The sequence below is a fragment of the Martes martes genome, assembly GCF_963455335.1.
Source record: "Martes martes genome assembly, chromosome: 10".
NCBI classification, from domain to species: Eukaryota; Metazoa; Chordata; class Mammalia; order Carnivora; family Mustelidae; genus Martes; species Martes martes.
In genome coordinates, this window is record NC_137898.1 from 57345246 (window position 1) to 57365154 (window position 19909).

The 19909-nt window shown below is 41.7% G+C and overlaps 1 protein-coding gene and 1 pseudogene across 2 annotated transcripts; both read left to right on the top strand.

The window, feature by feature from the left end:
- Positions 1 to 373: 373 nt before the first annotated feature.
- On the top strand, positions 374 to 14199 carry TRIM21 (tripartite motif containing 21). Its single transcript, XM_080815009.1, has 7 exons — positions 374 to 440; positions 1459 to 1914; positions 8395 to 8490; positions 9560 to 9790; positions 11600 to 11622; positions 12284 to 12384; positions 12644 to 14199. The coding sequence occupies exons 2-7, from the start codon at positions 1507 to 1509 to the stop codon at positions 13189 to 13191; spliced, it is 1407 nt and encodes a 468-aa protein (XP_080671135.1). The 5' UTR covers positions 374 to 440; positions 1459 to 1506; the 3' UTR covers positions 13192 to 14199.
- A 451-nt stretch (positions 14200 to 14650) lies between these two features.
- On the top strand, positions 14651 to 15164 carry LOC308350137 (transcription factor BTF3-like; annotated as a pseudogene). Its single transcript has one exon. The product of its transcript is annotated as a transcription factor BTF3-like (transcript).
- The last annotated feature ends 4745 nt before the right edge of the window (positions 15165 to 19909 follow it).

Consider the following 19909-nt stretch of genomic DNA (forward strand, 5'->3'; position numbering starts at 1 on the left):
CTTCCTCAAATGGACTTGTTTCTGGAAGTAGGAAGCTGAGGGTGGCATGTAAGAGAGAGCTCCAGGCGTTATTGTCGCCATCCAAACCTCCCTAAGAGCAGCTCCCGTAAGTGGGCACGGCACAGCACGTAGGTGTGGAGTGATGGTGACCAGTGTCAAAGGAGGCAGTATGACTCCTCCATATTAGATGCGATATTTTCTCTTATTAGATACTGAGGACATGGGAGGGAGCGGGAAGCAAGGACGAATCGCTAAGAAGCTCTCACAAGAGCCAGCCTCTGCTTCCGCCACCTGCTGCGCCTTAGCTCCGCCCCAGCTGGCTCGTCACGCTCTCCTCCCACTCTCCGCCCGTCCGCCCGCCTCCCTTCCAGACGTGCCTCTGACGGGAAATCGAAAGTGAAATAGGCAACTTGCCGCCAGCTGGTGAGTACCCTGAAAAGGTAAGTGACTCGCCCCGACCCTAATGACCCAGAGAGAGGGGGACCTCTTTCCCCTGCCCCAGATCCGAAGGGCTCCTTCCATCCACTGCTCACCCCTTAGAGCCTGCAGTCCCAATGGAGCACCCCGAGCCCCCGCCCGGGCCACACCCCAGCCCCTGCCTGAGGGCGCCTGGCCCTGAAAGTGACTTCCACGCCACCGGGAAGGAGGAGGGGTTGAGGGCCGCCTTGCTGCTACCGCCTGACCACCTTGAGCGGGAGAATGGGGCAGCAACGTAGCCTAGAGCACGGCCCAGGGACCCCTGTCGACAGTTACCCTCTGAGGGTGCGAGGGGTAGGATGGTTTACGGTGTTAGAAACTTAAGAGTCCATGCCCCGGAGGCAATGGAGACAGCTACCAGGTTCCCCCAAGGAAGAGCGCTGGTCTACAAGTTTGTGTGTGTATAGAAACACAAACAAAAAAATAAAAAAAAAAAAAGAAACACAAACATATCCACACATGCATACCTACAGGTATAGATACATAGAGATAGACATATATAATAAATATATTATGTACATAATCACAGATATATATAACTCTTGCCATTATTGTGCAGATTAGTGATGTTTGCAGAGCACACAGCACCTTCTCTGGCACAGGGAGTGTGGGTAGTGAATGGCCCCTATCATGATGATGAGCTACTCAGCAGAGGACTGGTGACCAGGGAGGGGACGGAATGGATAGGAAAAACCTGGGCAGGCAGGATGAAGCAAGGATGGCCATGAGGAAAATAGAGTTGTAAACAGCTCTATCTCTGAAGTTCTCAATAACATTCACAGGCTCTTTGAGGGGACTCAGTTTCCCCTTCTGTCTGACTAGATAAGTGGATGAAACTAGAGAAGTTCTTATTATTTAAATTACTGTTCTGGTCTTATTCTCACCCCTTCCACTAAACTCATTCTCATGTTTTCCTTTGGACTGTTTTTTCTCACACAGTGCTTATGATCTTCTCGTTTCCTTCTCTCCTCTCCCCACCAGGCTACCCCCAGGATCTCTGCATTGCTACTTACTAAGAACATTAGCCCTATGGCCTCAGTAGCGCCCTTGGCAATGATGTGGGAGGAGGTTACATGCCCTATCTGCCTGGATCCCATGGTGGAGCCTATGAGCATTGACTGTGGCCACAACTTCTGCCATGAATGCATCTCTGAAGTCGGGAAAGATGGGGGCGGTGTCTGTCCTGTGTGTAAGCACAACTTCTTGCTCCAAAACCTCCGACCCAACTGGCCACTGGCTAACATGGTGGACAACCTCAAACAAATGGCCCAGAGTGCCAAGGAGGACACACAGGGGGACCGGTGTAAGGTGCATGGAGAGAAACTGCACCTGTTCTGTGAGGAAGATGGGAAGACCCTTTGCTGGGTGTGTTCCCAGTCCCAGAGCCACCGTAACCACCACATGGTCCCTATTGAAGATGCTGCTCAGGAATACCAGGTGAGGCCTTAGCATAGAGGCATGAGAAGGTAAAAGGGAAGTGGGTCCCTGGAGGTTTTTGTTCCCCGGTGGTGGGCAGGCAGCATCGCCTGTGGAAGTGGAGGGGTTGGGGAAAGGTAGGGGGTCTCCCACCTTCCGTATCTAATGTAAGCAGAGAACTGCAAGTTCAGCACAACTTTCTCATTCCCTAGGAGCAGGGAATATACTTGGGGAAAATGCTGCAAGGATCACATTTCCTGTGGCCTCCTGGTTAATTAGGAATGAGCAGTGCCCCACCCCTGCAGCCCAACAACAGTTTGGTTTCGTTTTTTTTTATTATGTTATGTTAGTCACCATACAGTACATCATTACTTTTTGATGTAGTATTCCAAGATTCATTGTTTGCATATAACATGCAATCCTCCATGCAATACGTACCCCCCCTTAATACCCATCACCAGGCCAACCCATTCCCTCACCTTCCTCCCCTCTAAAACCCTCAGTTTGTTTCTTGGAGTCCACAGTCTCGTGGTTCGTCTCCTCCTCCAATTCCCCCCTTCACTTTTACCTTTCTTCTCCTAATGACGTCCATACTATTCCTTATGTTCCACAAGTAAATGAAACCATATAATTGAGTTTCTCTGCTTGACTTATTTCACTTAGTGTAATCCTCCCCAGTCCCATTCATACTGATGCAAAAGTTGGGTATTCATCCTTTCTGATGGGTAATATTTCATTATGTATATGGACCATATCTTCTTTATCCATTCGTCTGTAGAAGGGCATCTCGGTTCTTTCCACAGTTTGGCTATTGTGGACATTGCTGCTATGAACATTGGGATGCATATGGCCCTTCTTTTCACATCTGTATCATTGGGGTAAATACCCAGTAGTGCAATTGCCGGGTCATAGGGTAGCTCTTATTTTTAATTTTTTGAGGAACATCCACACTGTTTTCCAAAGCGGCTGTACCAACTTGCATTCCCACCAACAGTGTAAGAGGGTTCCCCTTTCTCCACATCCTCTCCAACATTTGTTGTTTCTTGCCTTGTTAATTTTTGCCGTTCTAACTGGTATAAGGTGGTATCTCAATGTGGTTTTGATTTGACTTTCCCTGATGGCTAATGATAATGAACACTTTTTCATGTGTCTGTTAGCCATTTGTGCATCCTCATTAGAGAAGTGTCTGTTCATGTCTTCTGCCCACTTTTTGAGTTGATTATCTGTTTTTTGGATGTTGAGTTGGAGAAGTTCTTTATAAAACTTGGATATGAGCCCTTGGTCTATAATGTCATTTGCAAATATCCTTCTCCCCTTCCATGGGTTGCCTCTGTTTTGTTGACTCATTTGCTGTACAGAAGCTTCTTATCTTGATGAAGTCCCAAAAGTTCATTTTCACTTTTTTCCCTTTGCCTTTGGAGACATGTCTTGAAAGAAGTTGCTGTGGCCAGTGTTGAAGAAGTTACTATGTTCTCCTCTAGGATTTTGATGGATTCCTATCTCACATTGAGATCTTTCATCCATTTTGAGTTTATCTTTCTGTATAGTTTAAGAGAATGGTCCAGTTTATTCTTCCATATATATATATAATATATATTCATTCTTCTATATATAGAATATATATTTATATATAGTAAATATATATTTATATATATTAGATACATATGAATATTTATAGAATATATATTTAATATATATATTTTTTATATTCTATAGATATAGATTCTATATATCTATATATAGAATCTATATCTCTATATATTCTATATATATTCTATATAGAGATATATATAATATATATATTCTATATATAGAGATATAGATTCTATATATAGATATAGATATATCTATATCTAGATATAGATATATAGAGATATAGAATCTATATCTCTATATATAGAATATATAGAATATATATAATATATATCCTATATAGAATATATATAGAATATATAGATATATATCTATATATAGATATATATCTATATCTATATATAGAATATCTATATATAGAATCTATATCTATAGATATATAGAATATATATTAAATATATATTAATTCTATATATATAGAATCTAATAAATATATAATATATATATCTAATATATATATATATTTTTTTAATATGTATATTTAAAATCCAATTTTCCCGGCACCATTTATTGAATAGACTTTTTTCCACCGGATATTTTTTCCTGATTTGTCACATGTTCGTTGACCATAGAGTTCAGGGTCCATATCTGGGCTCTCTACTCTGTTCCATTGGTCTATGTGTCTGTTTTTGTGCCAATACCATGCAGTCTTAGTGATCGCAGCTTTGTAATAAAGCTTGAAATCAGGCAACATGATGCCCCCAGCTTTGTTTTTCTTTTTCAACATTTCCTTGGCGCTTTGGGGTCTTTTCTGGTTCCATACAAATTTTAGGGTGGGTTGTTCTAGCACTTTGGAAAATACTGATGGTATTTTGGCCAGGATGGCGTTGAAAGTATAGATTTCTCTGGGCAGTATAAAAATTTTAACATTGTTTATTCTTCCGATCCATGAGCATGGAATGTTTTTCCATCTTTTTGTATCTTCTTCAGTCTTCCGTGAGTATTCTGTATTTTTCAAGTATAGATCCTTTACCTCTTTGGTTAGGTTTATTCCAAGGTATCTTGTGTTTTTCAGTGCTATTGTAAATGTAAACACTTCTCTAATTTCCCTGTCTCCAGTTTCACTGTTAGTGTTTAAGAAACTGATTTCTGAGCATTGATTTTCTATCCCGCCACATTACTGAATTGCCGTATGAGTTCTAGTAGTTTGGGGGTGGAGTCTTTTGGGTTCTCCACATAAAGTATCCTGTCATCTGCAAAGACAGAGTTTGACTTCTTTGCCAGTTAGCTAGGATCTTATTGAGAATCTTGGCATCCACATTCATCAGGGATATTGGTCTGAAATTTTTTTTGATAGTGTCTTTGCCTGGTTTGGGGATCAAGGTAAGGCTGGCTTCATAGAAAGAATCTGGAAGTTTTCCTTCTCTTTCTATTTCTTGAAACAGTTTCAGTAGAATAGGTATTATTTCTTCTTTGAATGTTTGGTGGAATTCCCCAGAGAATCCATCAGGTCCTGGACTCTAGTTTTTTGGGAGGTTTTGTTTTGCTTTATTTTGTTTTGTTTTCTGATATTTTTTAATTTTTTAATCTTTTTATTAACATATAATTTATTATTTGCCCCAGGGGTATGGGTCTCTGAATTATCAGGCTTACACATTTCACAGCACTCATCATAGCACATAACCCTCCCCAATGCCCATAACCCAGTCACCTTATCCCCACCACCACCAGCAAACCTCAATTTGTTTCCTGAGATTAAGAGTCTCTTATGGTTTGTCTCCCTCCCAATCCCATCTTGTTTCATTTTTTCCCTCCCTACACCCCACGACCCCCTGCCCTGCCCCTCAAATTCTTCATGTGAGAGAGATATGATAATTATCTTTCTCTGATTGACTTATTTCACTTAGCATAATATCCTCTAGATCCTTCCACGTCATTGCGAATGGCAATATTTAGGTTTTTTGATGTATTCCTGTGTGTGTGTGTGTGTGTGTGTGTGTGTGTGTGTGTGTGTGTATCACATCTTCTTTATCCATTCATCTCTTGATGGACATCTAGGCTCTTGCCATAGTTTGGCTATTGTGGACATTGCTGCTATAAACATTTGGGTGCATGTGCCCCTTTGGATCACTACATTTGTATCTTTAGGGTAAATAATCAGTAGTGCAATTGCTAGGTCATAGGGTAGTTCTGTTTTCAACTTTTTAAGGAACCTCCATACTGTTTTCCAGAGTGGCTGCACCAGCTTGCATTCCCACCAACAGTGTAGGAGGGTTCCCCTTTCTCCACATCCTTGCCAACATCTGTCACTTCCTGACCTGTTAGTTTTAGCCATTCTGATTGGTGTGAGGTGGTGTCTCACTGTGGTTTTGACTTGTATTTCCCTGATGCTGAGTGATACTGAGCATTTTTTCATGTGTCTGTTGGCCATCTGGATGTCTTCTTTGCAGAAATGTCTGTTCATGTCCTCTGCCCATTTCTTGATTGGATTATTTGTTCTTTGAGTGTTGAGTTTGATAAGTGCTTTCTAGATTTTAATACTAGCCCTTTATCAGATATGTTATTTGCAAATATCTTCTCCCATTCTGTCAGTTGTCTTTTGGTTTTGTTGACTGTTTCCTTTGCTGTGCAAAAGCTTTTGATCTTGATGAAGTCCCAATAGTTCATTTTTGCCCTTGCTTCCCTTGCCTTTGGCAATGTTTCTAGGAAGAAGTTGCTGCAGCTGTGGTCGAAGAGGTTGTTGCCTGTGTTCTCCTCAAGGATTTGGATGGATTCCTGTCTTACATCGAGGTCTTTCATCTATTTTGAATCTATTATTGTGTGTAGTGTAAGGAAATGGTTCAGTTTCATTCTTCTGGATGTGGCTGTCCAATTTTCCCAACAGCATTTGTTGAAGAGACTGTTTTTTTTCCATTGAGCATTCTTTCCTACTTTGCTGAAGATGAGTTGACCATAGAGTTGAGGGTCCATTTCTGGGTTCTCTATTCTGTTCCACTGATCTATGTGTCTGTTTTTCTGCCAGTACTGTACTATCTTGATTATTGCAGCTTTGTAATAGAGCTTGAAGTCTGTAATTGTGATGCCACTAACTTTGGTTTTCTTATTCAACATTCCTTTGGCTATTCGGAGTCTTTTCTGGTTCCATATACATTTTAGAATTATTTGTTCCATTTCTTTGAAAAAAACTGATGGTGTTTTGATAGGGATTGCATTAAATGTGTAGACTGCTTTAGGTACCATAGACATTTTCACAAGATTTGTTCCTCCAATCTATGAGCATGGAATGGTTTTCCATTTCTTTGTGTCTTCCTCAGTTTCTTTCACGAGTACTTTATAGGTTTCCGAGTACAGGTTTTTTGCCTCTTTGGTTAGGTTTATTCCTAGGTATCTTATGGTTTTTGGTGTATTTCTAAATGGGATCCACTCCTTAATTTTTCTTTCTTCTGTCTTGCTGTTGGTGTATAGAAATGCACCTGATTTCTGTGCATTTTATTTCCTGATACTTTACTGAATTCCTGTATAAGTTCTAGCGGTTTTGGGGTGGAGTCTTTTGGGTTTTCCACATAAAGTATCATATCTGCAAAGAGTGAGAGTTTGGTGACTTCTTTGCCGATTTGGATGCCTTTTATTTCTTTTTGTTGTCTGATTGCTGAGGCTAGGACTTCAGGTACTATGTCGAATAGCAGTGGTGGTAGTGGACAGCCCTGCGGTGTTCCTGACCTTAGTGGAAAAGCTCCTGGTTTTCCCCATTGAGAGTGATAATCACTGTGGGTTCTTCATAGATGGCTTTTATGATATTGAGGTATGTATGCTCTATCCCTACACTATGAAGAGTTCTGATCAAGAAAGGATGCTGTACTTTGTCAAATGCCTTTTTAGCATCTATTGAGAGTATCATATGGTTCTTGTTCTTTCTTTTATTAATGTATTGTATCACATTAACTGATTTGCAGAGTCAGAGCAAAGTAAACTGTCCACCTCCCAGACCTCTGCCTCATAGAGAAGCCACAGTCTGCTCCCCTCTGAATGGTCCAGAACATACAGACACCCCCTCTGCAAACTCCACTGAACACCGCAGCATTCCATAAGCAGTGAGCACCTCCAGCTACCATCTCAGTGAGGTGTCCCGAGGCCCCTGCTTGTCTCTGCACCCCCATGCCACCAAAACTGCTAGCGACACTGGTCTGGATGAGCTCAGTCCCGGCAGCTGCCATTCTAGGACCACTAACTCAAGTCTGTGCCGGGTCCTCTCAACCGTGTCAGAGGGAGTGATGGTTGTGGTAGCAGCGGCAGCTGCCAGCCCCAGGGACTGCTGACTTAAGTCCACACTGGGTCCTCATCCTTGCAGGTCCCATCAATTGTCCCTTAAGTCCCTTTGTTCTGTTTGAATGTTATCAGTCCCTTCCCAACTCACAGCCACCAGTCTCCAAGCTATTGTTGGTCTGGAAGCGCAGGGTACTTTTGCACTGGGGTATTCCTTTCCAATGGATCACTTCTGGTGGCTCCCTCCCGCTTCTGTTTATCCTCTGATATCAGTCTGTGCACTCTCAACTCCTTTGTACCTCTCCACTGATGATCCTCTGCCCCTGTAGAGATCCAGAAGTGTATAATCTTACAACTCAGGCTTATTTCACAGGTGTTCAGGGTGCTCTGGTAGATATCTAGCTCAATTCAGGGGACCAGCTGAAATAGGTTCTCCTATTCCTCTGCCATCTTCTTGGATGCATTTTTTAAGAAACATCAGGCTTTTCCCAATGTCTTCTTATCCACAGAATTCTTATCCCAGTCAGACTGTAGTCTTCTCTCTTTCTCTGCACTCAGGTTTTTCAAAGTACCAGCATGGTCATCTTCATGCCACTCCACCCCACTTCTTGGTCTAGTTGGGTGCTAACCTATCTTTGTCTGCAGGAGAAGCTTCAAGTGGCATTAGGGAAACTGAGAAAAGGACAGGAGTTGGCCGAGAAGATGGAAGTGAATATTGCAACAAAGAGAACAGCCTGGAAGGCAAGTGTCACATCCCAAAGGGAATTTCTGATCAGAAGCCAGGACAGAGTCCAGGGTCCTGGTCTCAAGCCCTAACCATAGCTATGCCCATATGAGGAGTGATAGTATAGCTTACTCTCGAAGAATTAACTGCCCTCTAGATCTCCTGATTGGGAACCCTCTCCTTTTTATTCTCTATCAGAAAAATCAAGAGTCTTAGGAAAAGGTGCCAAGAGGAACAAGCCATACCTTAAATTCCCAATCCTTGAGCCTAGTCTTAAAACATGATAGCATGCCTGCCTTGGTGTCTGGGACAGAGGTTCCTCAATAGAAATATAGAGATCACCAATGGCTAGACCTGTCAGGAAATGACAAGGGCTGTGAGTAACAGACTTACAGGAATGACCAAGGCAAAACATAGAAAAACCAATGTGACTGGGTAGGTGCTTGACCTTGTCCAGATCACTGGTCCAAAGTAGAATGGAGAACTAAAGCTTGTTCTGCCTCTGTAAGTGGGACGGGGGGTAAGGAGGGCCAGCGGGGGGTTGGTCAGGGATTAGAGGAATGGAGGTAACTCGTGGCCAATAGAGCCCAGAAAGGGAACATTTGGGTTTGGAGAAGGGTAAGTCAGGCTGTGGTGACAAAAGGAGTCATCCTGTGTCATCAGGTGACCTTCAGTCACTAATAGGAGATGGCAAAGATTATCCCAAGGACTCTCTTTCCTCAGGACTGAGGAACAGTGTTGTGAGGCTGTTTGGGAGGTTGTTGGCGGTGGGGACAGGTGTTACAGTCTCAGAAACTCATGGAGATTGGAAGACAGAGCAGCACAGTTGGGTGCTGACTGGGTTTTGAAAGAGGCTGTAGAAAGTCTGATACCTTGGGCCCATGCAGCTGTGGTTGTAGGGCTGCTACAGTGTGCCCCCTGCCCCATAATCCCATCTCTCTCTTAGCCCAGAAGCCTCACCCTCGTACCTTCCCAGCAAAATAGTGTGTACGTATGTATGTTCTCAGACCCAGAGTGATGAGTCATAGAAATAGATATAAACACCTTCATTCCTGAACCTTCTCTTTCTTTCCACTGACACTAAAGAATCAGGTTGAAACACACAAACTGAGAATTCATGCAGAGTTTGTGCAGCAGAAAAACTTCCTGGCTATAGAGGAGCAGCGGCAACTGCAGAGGCTAGACATGGAGAAGACGGACCAGCTGAGAATCCTGGGGGAGGTGGAGGCCATGCTGGCCCAGAAGACCCAAGCCCTGCAAGAGCTGGTGATGGAGCTGGAGAGGAGGAGCAGGGGCTCAGCCGTGGAGCTGCTGCAGGTGAGCCGGCCCTCTCTCTGGGGCTCAAGGATGAACTGAAAAATGGGCAGCCTCAGGGAGCTCTAGCATCAGCAAATGGAAACCCGGTGTCTGGACTAACCAGAATTCAGACCCATGAGCGGTCTGCATTCAAGCCATAGAAAGGTGCCAACTTAGGAGGGAATTTTCCTTGCAGCAATTTAAAAAAGCGGGCATCCCCATTAGAGCCTGCTCTGATACATACCAGGTTCATGATCCTAAGAAAGTTCCTTAACCTTTCAGAGTGTCAGGTTTCTCCTATGTTAAGTGGATATTATAATATTACATATCTTAAAGGATTTTTGTGAGGATTAAATGAGAGAAACCACAAAAGCTTCTACATGATGGTTTGGCCATGGGAAAGTTCTCATAGATGTAACTGAGAACATGGCACTAGAAATTAAGAGACAGTAGCCCAGCCCCAGCCCTGCCGTCAGTTCTCTCCATAATTCTAGGGCAAGTGCTTTTCTTTTCCAAGACCTACTTTCTCCACTTGTGAAACAAGAGGGAGGGAGTGGACTGAATAACAAAGATTCCCCAGATTTTAGTCATGATGTATCATCTTCACACTTCCTGCCACTTCTATGAACTACCCAAATCCTGTTAGCATTGGGTTTTCTTAACATGGTCTCACTCTTTCATTGGAAGAAATTCAGCATAAAAGGAAATTTGTCCTAAGCAATGGTAGTCACAAAATTATGTGTTGATATGTTACTGATTTTTTTCTGTTTTCATGTCCACAACGGCCATTTCTTAAATAGCACATAGGACACACCTCAGTGTATTAATTCTGTCACAACAATGCAGTGAGGTGGATACTGTTATCCCCATTTCGTAGATGAGAAAACAGAAGAGCAGAGAGGTTGAGAAATTCAGAGACTACAGCTAAATAACTTAACCACTTTAACCCAAATAGTAAGAGCCATAGCTAAAATTAAAATAAGCATATAACTGTTTAAAAAAAAAACAAAACTCATCCATGTGCATTCTTTCATCCCCTAATATGTTTACATTGTTATGGGAGACCAGAGTCTCAAAAGTCCCTTCTGCTCTGACCTCCTACAGTTTTCCTCTTCCCAAACTTTTTCAAGGTCATGAAGTCATTCTTTGTTTTTGTTTGTGCAAAAAGGCTGACTGGATTGGCTTGATTTGGCAGGCCCTCTTCCACTCTAAAGCTTGCTTCTGCCCAACACTGAACCATGCTTTCTAAACACACTTTGGACTGGGCCTAGGAGGGTGTCAGTTCCCAGGGAAGGGCTCCCAAGGCCTGCAACAGCATATTCTCAAATGATTCAATTTCATATACATGAGAAAGTAGCATTAACTCCAGCATAAAAGCCCTTCCTTCCCAAACAACACAAGCCTGCAAATGAGATGGAGCAGTTTCTGTGCACCCTGACTTGGCCATTCTCACCCTGTGACTGCCTATGGACTTCGGCCAGGCTGGGCTACTTGTTCCTTTCTACTTTCCTCCCACTCCTCTACCCACAAATCTGGGCTTTCTAATTTATCTTCTGAATCACAGTCCTTAAACTGGTCATCCTTCCCCTCGCTAGAGGTCACACCCATGCTGGTTACCCTGGTTACCCCACAAACATCCACACCCTTTCTACTCCAGGCTGGTGGGAAATATTTCAGGTATTGGCCCAGAGGAACAGGGTAGAACAATGTCCCGTGGGCCTGGGGGCGGGGGGCGGGGGGGGACATCACCTCACCCACAGAACTGAGGTCTTGAGGTCTCCATGATAAACCAGTGATCCAGAATTCATACTCTATCTCTTTTCTCCTCAGGAGGTGAAAAATGTCCTGGGAAGGTAAGAGGAGGTTTTCTTTATAAGAGGAGGGGGTGGAAGGAAGCATACATATATACCTGTGGGAAAGGTTTTCAAGTTAGAAAAACATGCACTGATGTTCTCCCAGTTCTCCTCCCTATTCTCAAAGACCCAGTCTTCCATAAAATATTTTCTGGTCTGATGCTAATTAATGGACATCTCAGTGAGCTACCCAAAGTAATTGGACTATAAGAGCTTTACAAAGTGAAGCCCCAAAAAACTGGGAAATTCTGTGAAGTTCTAAGTCCACAGCCTCCTAGAACTCTTTCTTTAAAAAGAATCTAGTTGGTTACACATCTCCCAGAAAGAGCCAGGTGGGAAACCAGCAACATGGAAGCTTCCTTATGGAAGTAATTCCATCTGTAGCAGATACCTCACCTGTAAAATGAAACAGAATGTGCTTGCCTGCTGACCTCAGGCTTAAAGAGGAGATAGAGACTATGCAATAGCTTCAGGAGCCCATGTAATCAAGAACACCTAAATAGGAACTAAGTCCTACCACTTTTTGCCTTCCACCCCCAGGGATCCTAATACAGGTGTTTGTAAATTTGCACCAAAGTCTTATCCACAAGTGAGGTTATAGTATCTGGGTTCAGGAGGGTGAGGCAAGAGTTGGAAACAGAGTCTATAACTGTTTGCCCAGGAGTGAGGCTTGGAACCTGAAGGAGCTGGACATCACCTCCCCAGACCTGAGGAACGTGTGCCTTGTGCCAGGGTTGAAGAGGATGCTGAGGACATGTGGAGGTGAGGCGAGCACCAGGAAAGTGGGACTAGGGAACACAGGGGGTGTTAAGGGTGCAGAATGGGTCCCAGGGTCAGGGAGAGATAGCTGGTCAGGGTAGGTGAGGCAGGGACAGATAGGCGGTTCCTTCTAAAGTCAGGCTGGGGGGTATTTCCTCCCGTAGTGAGGCCATGCTCACCTCTCATCCTTACCTCACACCAAAGACCCAGGGTTCCTGATTCCCCACCCTCTCCCCTCCTGACTGTGGTCCTCTCTCTGCAGTACACATCACTCTGGATCCACACACAGCCAATCCGTGGCTCATCCTTTCAGAGGATCGGAGACAAGTGAGGCTTGGAGACAGACGGCAGGAAGTACCTGAAAATGAGGACAGATTTGACAGTTATCCTATGGTCCTGGGTGCCCAGTGCTTTGACTCTGGAAAGGTTTACTGGGAGGTAGATGTGACAGGGAAGGAGGCCTGGGACCTGGGTGTTTGTAGAGACTCTGTGCAAAGGAAGGGGCAATTTTTGCTCAGGCCTGAGACGGGCTTCTGGACAATTTGGCTGTGGAACAAACAAAAATATGAGGCTGGCACCTGCCTCCAGACTCCCCTCCACCTTCAGGTCCCTCCACGCCAAGTTGGGATCTTCCTGGACTATGATGCCCGCATTGTCTCCTTCTATAACATCACCGACCATGGCTCACTCATCTATACCTTCTCTGAATGTGCCTTTGCTGGACCTCTGCGGCCCTTCTTCAGTACTGGTTTTAATGATGGAGGAAGAAATGCAGCTCCTCTTGTCCTCTGTCCTCTGGAGATGGGATGATAGGGATCCACTGACCTGTGGTGGCATTCTCTGGACACCAATACCTCTCCTGTTGGTGCCCTTCTCAGCCACTGACCTTGCCTCATTTCCCCAGGAACTCTGAACCACTTTGTCTCTGCAGAGGGGTCAGGATACCAGCAAGCAGACTTTGGCAGGGGAGTTCACTGAAAATCTACATCAAATGACCTTCAACATCAGCATTCCTAGCACTAGATTGCTTTCTGATTCCTTCCATGAAACAAACTACTTCTATATGGCTCAAACCACCTCGATCAACCAAAATTTGTTTCTGCTGTCTTATGTGACCCAAGTCTTGTTTCCTCCTCTCCAGCTCTAGCCCTTTGGTCAGATCTCTTATACGCCTTGCATGGTTTGCAAAAGGGCTTCCTAAATGCATTGGGTCTTGACATATCCCATTCGATCCTTGTTCTTGTATACATCTAGGATTACTGTTGTAACATACACACATCAGATCATAAATGGCTCCATACCACCTATAGAAAAACAATCATCCTTTGAAAATAAAGGCTGAATGATGCATGCCTTACATTACCACACCACATATCCAGCTCCTGTGCTCCCCTATCCCTACCATGCTCTTCCAACCACATCTTGTTAATGGAGTTGGTCAAAAGATGTATCAATCTAAATGGAAGGTGGGATAGATTTTTGATATGTCAACTTGGCTAGGCCATAAGCCCCCAGTTCTTTAATCATTAATCTAAATGTTGCTGTGAAGGCATTTTGTAGATGTTAAAGTCCATAATCATGTGACTTTAAGGAGATTTTATTAGGCCTGTCCAACTTATACAGGATAATTAAGTAAAAAACCTGAAAAGCAAAACTTCACTGAAGATGATCCATCTACCCCCAGCAGCTTTAGCTCCTGCCAAAGTTATAGCCTGCTGTTTCTGATGCCCTGTCTTGTGGATTTAGGACCTGCCTTACCTACCCTTACAATTGCATAAGTGAATTCCTTGCAATAAATCTCTTCGTATTTATCTACTAGTTTCTGCTTCTTTGGTGATGAGAGAATTTTAAAAGCACCAAGATAAAAGATAGTTATATACAAGGAAACCCCATAAGCCTCTCAGCAAACTTTTCAGCAGAAACCTTGTAGGCCAGAAGGGAGTGATATGATAGAGTCAAAGTGCTGAAAGGGAAAAAAAAAATGCAGCCAAGACTATTCTATCCAGCAAGGCTATCATTCAGACTAGATGAGGTAAAGAGATTAGCAGACAAAAGCTAAAGGAGTTCATGAGCACTAAACCAGTCCTACAAGAAATGTTAAAGGGGACTCTGAGTGGAAAGAAAAGACAGTAAAAGTAAAAGTAGGAAGCATGCTCTAGCTGCCATCTTGCGTCCCCACGTGTGTGCACCTAATCTCAGCTGGTCCGCCCGAGACCCCCCTGAGCACCAACCCTAGTCCCCCGGGTGGTCCCACTTCTGCTCCAACAAGATGAAAGAAACTCATGAACAAGGAGAAACTCGCCAAACTGCAAGCACAAGTGCGCATTGGTGGGAAAGGAACTGCTTGCCAAAAGAAGAAGGTGGTTCATAGAACAGCTACAGCAGATGATAAAAAAAACTTCAGTTCTCCTTAAAGAAGTTAGGGGTAAACAATATCTCTGGTATTGAAAAAGTGAATATGTTCACAAACCAAGGAACAGTGAACCACTTTAACAACCCCAAAGTTACGCATCGCTGGCATGAACACAGGCCATGAGACAAAGCAGCTGACAGAAATGCTACCCAGTATCTTAAACCAACTTGGTGCAGACAGGCTGACTAGTTTAAGAAGACTGGCTGAAGCTCTGCCCAAACAATCTCTGCATAGAAAAGCACCACTTGCTACTGGAACAGATGATGATGATGAAGTTCCAGATCTTGTGGGGAATTTTGACAAAGCTTCCAAGAATGAAGCAAACTGAATTGAGTCAACTTCTGAAAAAGATGAAACTTGAAGAAGTTACTGGGAGCTGCTATTTTATATTATGACTGCTTTTTAAAATTTTGCTCATGGATCTGATAAAATCTAGATCTCTAATATTTTTAAGCCCAAGCTCCTTGGACACTGCAGCTCTTCAGTTTTTGCTTATACACAATTCATTCTTTGCAGCTAATTAAGCTGAAGAAGCCTGGGAATAAAGTTTGAAACAAGGTTAATAAAGTTCTTTGCCTAGGGTATGGTTTTATTTTTTATTTCGTTAACACTGATTTATACACAGAAAGCAAAGTTGTTTATAGAAAGCTAAGCATGGCATGTAATATGGCTGGTAATCTTTGATGAAATTTGATTAAAGATTTTAAATGGCCGTATAATATTAAAAGAAAAGTGGGAAGCATAAAAGAAGTACAAATGAGTATATCTGCAAAAATCAGTCAAGAGTCACAAAAAGATGTAAAGTATGGCAATATATACCTAAAACATGGGGAGAGAAGTGTTAAATATGGGTTCAATCTTAAGTGATCAACTTAAAATAGACTGCTATATGTGGGTGTTATATACAAGTTTAGTATATATAACCACAAATCAAAAACCAGTAATAAGCATGCAAAAAATGAAAGAATCCAAGTATATCACTGAAGAAGTTCAGTAAACCATAAGGGGGGGTGGGGAGGAGAGAAGGATGAGAAAAGAAAAACAAAAACAACCATAAGTCTCTATTACAAATCTGTCATCATCAAGACAGTATGGTACTGGCCCAAAAATAGACACATAGGTCAATGGAACAGAATAGAGAGCCCAAAAATGGACCCTCAATTCTTTGGTCAACTAAACTTTGGCAAAGCAGGGAAGAATGTCCAATGGAAAAAAGACAGTCTCTTCAACAAATGCTGTTGGGAAAATTGGACAGCCACATCCAGAAGAATGAAACTAGAGGATTTACTTACACCACACAAAAAAGTATACCCAAAATGGATAAATGACCTCAATGTGAGACAGGAATCCATCCAAATCCTTGAGGAGAACACAGGCAACAACCTCTTTCTTTGACCTCAGCTGCAGCAACTTCTTCCTAGGAACATCGCCAAAGGCAAGGGAAGCAAGGGCAAAAATGAACTATTGGGACTTCATCAAGATCAAAAGCTTTTGCACAGCAAAGGGAACAGTTAGCAAAACCAAAAACTGACAGAATGGGAGAAGATATTCACAAACAACATATCAGATAAAGGGCTAGTATCCAAAATCTATAAAGAGCTTATCAAACTCAACACCCAAAGAACAAATAATCCAATCAAGAAATGGGCAGAGGACATGAACAGACATTTCTACAAAGTAGACAACTGAATGGCCGGCAGACACATGAAAAAGTGCTCAACATCACTCAGTATCAGGGGAATACAAGTCAAAACCACAGTGAGATACCACCTCACACCAATCAGAATGGCTAAAATTAATAAGTCAGGAAACAACCAATGTTGGTGAGGATGAGAAGAAAAGAGAACCCTCCTACACTGTTGGTGGGAATGCAAGCTGGTGCAACCACCCTGGAAAACAGTATGGAGGTCCCTCAAAAAGTTGAAAATAGAACTACCCTAAGACCCAGCAATTGCACTAGTAGGTATTTACCCTAAGGATACAAATGTAGTGATCCGAAGGGGCACGTGCACCCAAATGTTTATAGTAGCAATGTCCACAATAGCCAAACTATGAAAAGAGCTTAGATGTCCATCAGCAGATGAATGGATATAGAAGATGCGACACACACACACACACACACACGGGAATACTATGCAACCATCAAAAAAAAAAAGAAATCTTGCTATCTGCTACAACATGGATGGAACTAGAGGGTATTATGCTAAGTGAAATAAGTCAGAGAAAGACAATTATTGTATGATCTCACTGATATGAGGAATTTGAGAAACAAGAGAGGATCATAGGGGAAAGGAGGGAAAAATGAAACAAGATGAAACCAGAGAGGGAGACAAACCATAAGAGACTCTTAATCTCAGGAAACAAACTGGGGGTTACTGGAAGGGAGGGAGTGGGAGAGATGAGGTGACATTGGGGAGGGTATGTGCTATGGTGAGTGCTGTGAATTATATAAGAGTGATGAATCACAGATGCACCTCTGAAAAAACTCATTATATGTTAATAAAAAAGGATTTTTAAAAACCCACAAGTAACAAAATGACAATAGATACATATATATCAAAAATTACTTTAAATGTAAATGAACCTAAATACTCCAATCAAAAGACATAGGGTGACAAAATGGATGAAAAAACAAGACCCATCTATGTGTTGCCCACAAGTGACTCACTTCAGACCTAAAGACACATGCAAACTGAAAATGAGGGGATGGAGGAACATCTACCATGCAAATCGATATGAAAAGAAAGCCAGGTAACAATACTTAGATCAGACAAAATAGACTTTAAAACAAAGACTGTAACAAAGGACAAGGACACTATAATAACTAATGGGACAATTAAACAAGAATTTGAACAACTGTAAATATTTATACACCCAATATGAGAGTACCCAAATACATAAAATAGTTAATAACAAATAAAGGAGCTAATAAATCATAATACAATAATAGTTGGAAACCGTAACATTCCACTTACATCAAGGGACAGATAACCAAACAGAAAAATCAACAAGGAAACAGTCACTTTGAATGACACTGGATCAGATGGATTTAACAGATATATGCAGAACATTCCATCCTAAAATAGCAAAATACATATTCTTTTCAAGTACATGTGGGACATTCTCCAGGCTAGATCACATAGTAGGCCACAAAACAAGTCTCAATCAGTTTGATCATTGTATGATCATGGACATGCTACCAATCAATTAATGGCCAACCAAGAAATTTTTAAAAAGTCAAAAATTACATGGAGAGAAATGAAAAAAAAAAAAAAAAGCCCAATACCTCTGGGATGTGGCACAAGTATGCTAAGAGGAAAGCTTATAGCAACAGAGGTCTATCTCAGGAAGCAAGACAAATCTCAAGCCACCTAACCTTACACCTGAAGGATCTAGAAAAAGAACAAACAAAAAGCCCGAAATCACAGAATGAAGGAAATAATAAATGACCTAGAAACTAAATAGAACAGATCAATTAAATCAGGAGCTTGTTCTTTGAAAAGATCAACAAAATTGATAAACCTCTAGCCAGACGCATTAAAAAATTAGAACTCAAACAAAATCACAAACGAGAGAGGAGAAATAACAACTGACACCACAGAAATACAAAGCACTGCAAGAGAATATTGTGAAAAATTATATACCAACAAACTGGACAACCTAGAAGAAATGAATAAATTCCTAGAAATGTATAACTTACCAAAATTGAAGCAGGAAGAAACAAAATTTGAACAGACTGATTACCAGCAGTGAAACTTAATCAGTAATCAAAAAACTCCCAAAAACTAATGACGTACTGTATGGTGACTAACCTAATTTAAAAGAAAAAAACTCCCATCAAACAAAAGTCCAGGTCCAGATGGTTTCATAGATGAATTCTGCCAAATATTTAAGAGTTAATACCTGTCCTCTCAAACTTTTCCAAGAAATAGAAGAGGAAGGAAAACATCCTGATACCAAAACCAGATAAAGATACCACCAAAAAACACAAGTACAGGCCACTATCCCTGATATACATAGATGCAAAAATCCTCAACAAAATATTAGCAAACCAAATCCAACAATACATTTTAAAAAATCATTCACTATCAAGTGGGATTTACTCCCTAGATGCAAGGGTGGTTCAGTATTCACACATCAATCAACATGATATATCACATCAACAAAAGAAAGGGTAAAAACCAAATGATCATTTCAGTAGATGTGAAAAAAGCATCTGATAAAGTACAACATCCATTCATGATAAAAACCCTCAGCAAAGTAGGTATAGAGGGAACATATCTCAAAGTAATAAAGGCCTTATGTGAAAAACCAACAGCTAACATCACCCTTAATGTGGGAAAAGGGAGAGCTTTCCCCCTAAGGTCAGGAAAAAGACAAGGATGTCCACTCACCACTTTTATTCAATACAGTACTGGATAAGTCGTAGTCGCAGCAATCAGATAACAAAAAGAAATAAAAGGCACCCAAACGGATAAGGAAGAAGTAAAGCTTTAACTATTGCAGACGACATGATACTCTATACAAATAAACTGACACAAAGAGATTCCATGTTCATGGAATAAAAAACAAATATTTTTATTTTTTGAAACAGCTTCAGAAGAATAGGCATTATTTCTTCTTTGAAATGTCTATCCTACCCAAAGCAATCTACACATTTAAATGTAATACCTGTCAAAATACAAAGAGCATTTTTCATAGAACTGTAACAAAGAATCTTGAAATTTTTATAGAAAAATAAAAGACCCCAAGTAGACACAGTGATCTAAAAAAAAGAAAAACAAAACTGGAGGCATCACAATTCAAGATTTCAAGTTATACTACAAAGCTGTGGTGATCAAAACAGTATAGTACTGACACAAAAACAGACACACAGATCATTGGAACAGAATAGAAAGCACATGAAATAAACCCACAACTATACAGTCAATTATTCTTTGATAAAGTAGGCAAGAATATGCAATGGGAAAAGGACCATCTCTTCAAATGGTGTTGGGAAAACTGGAGAGCTACATGCAAAAGAATGAAACTGGACCACTTTCTTTCACCATACACAAAAATAAACTATTTAAAAATAAGACGTAAAATCACAAAAGTCCTAGAAGAGAACACAGG

What these genes read in the sequence shown, in the direction of transcription:
- TRIM21 (XM_080815009.1), top strand. Translation starts at nt 1,507, where the DNA reads ATGGCCTCAGTAGCGCCCTTGGCAATGATGTGGGAGGAGGTTACATGC. An exon ending in ATGCTGCTCAGGAATACCAG is followed by an intron (nt 1,915 to 8,394) that starts GTGAGGCCTTAG and finishes CTTTGTCTGCAG; the next exon opens with GAGAAGCTTCAAGTGGCATT. An exon ending in GTGAAAAATGTCCTGGGAAG is followed by an intron (nt 11,623 to 12,283) that starts GTAAGAGGAGGT and finishes CTGTTTGCCCAG; the next exon opens with GAGTGAGGCTTGGAACCTGA.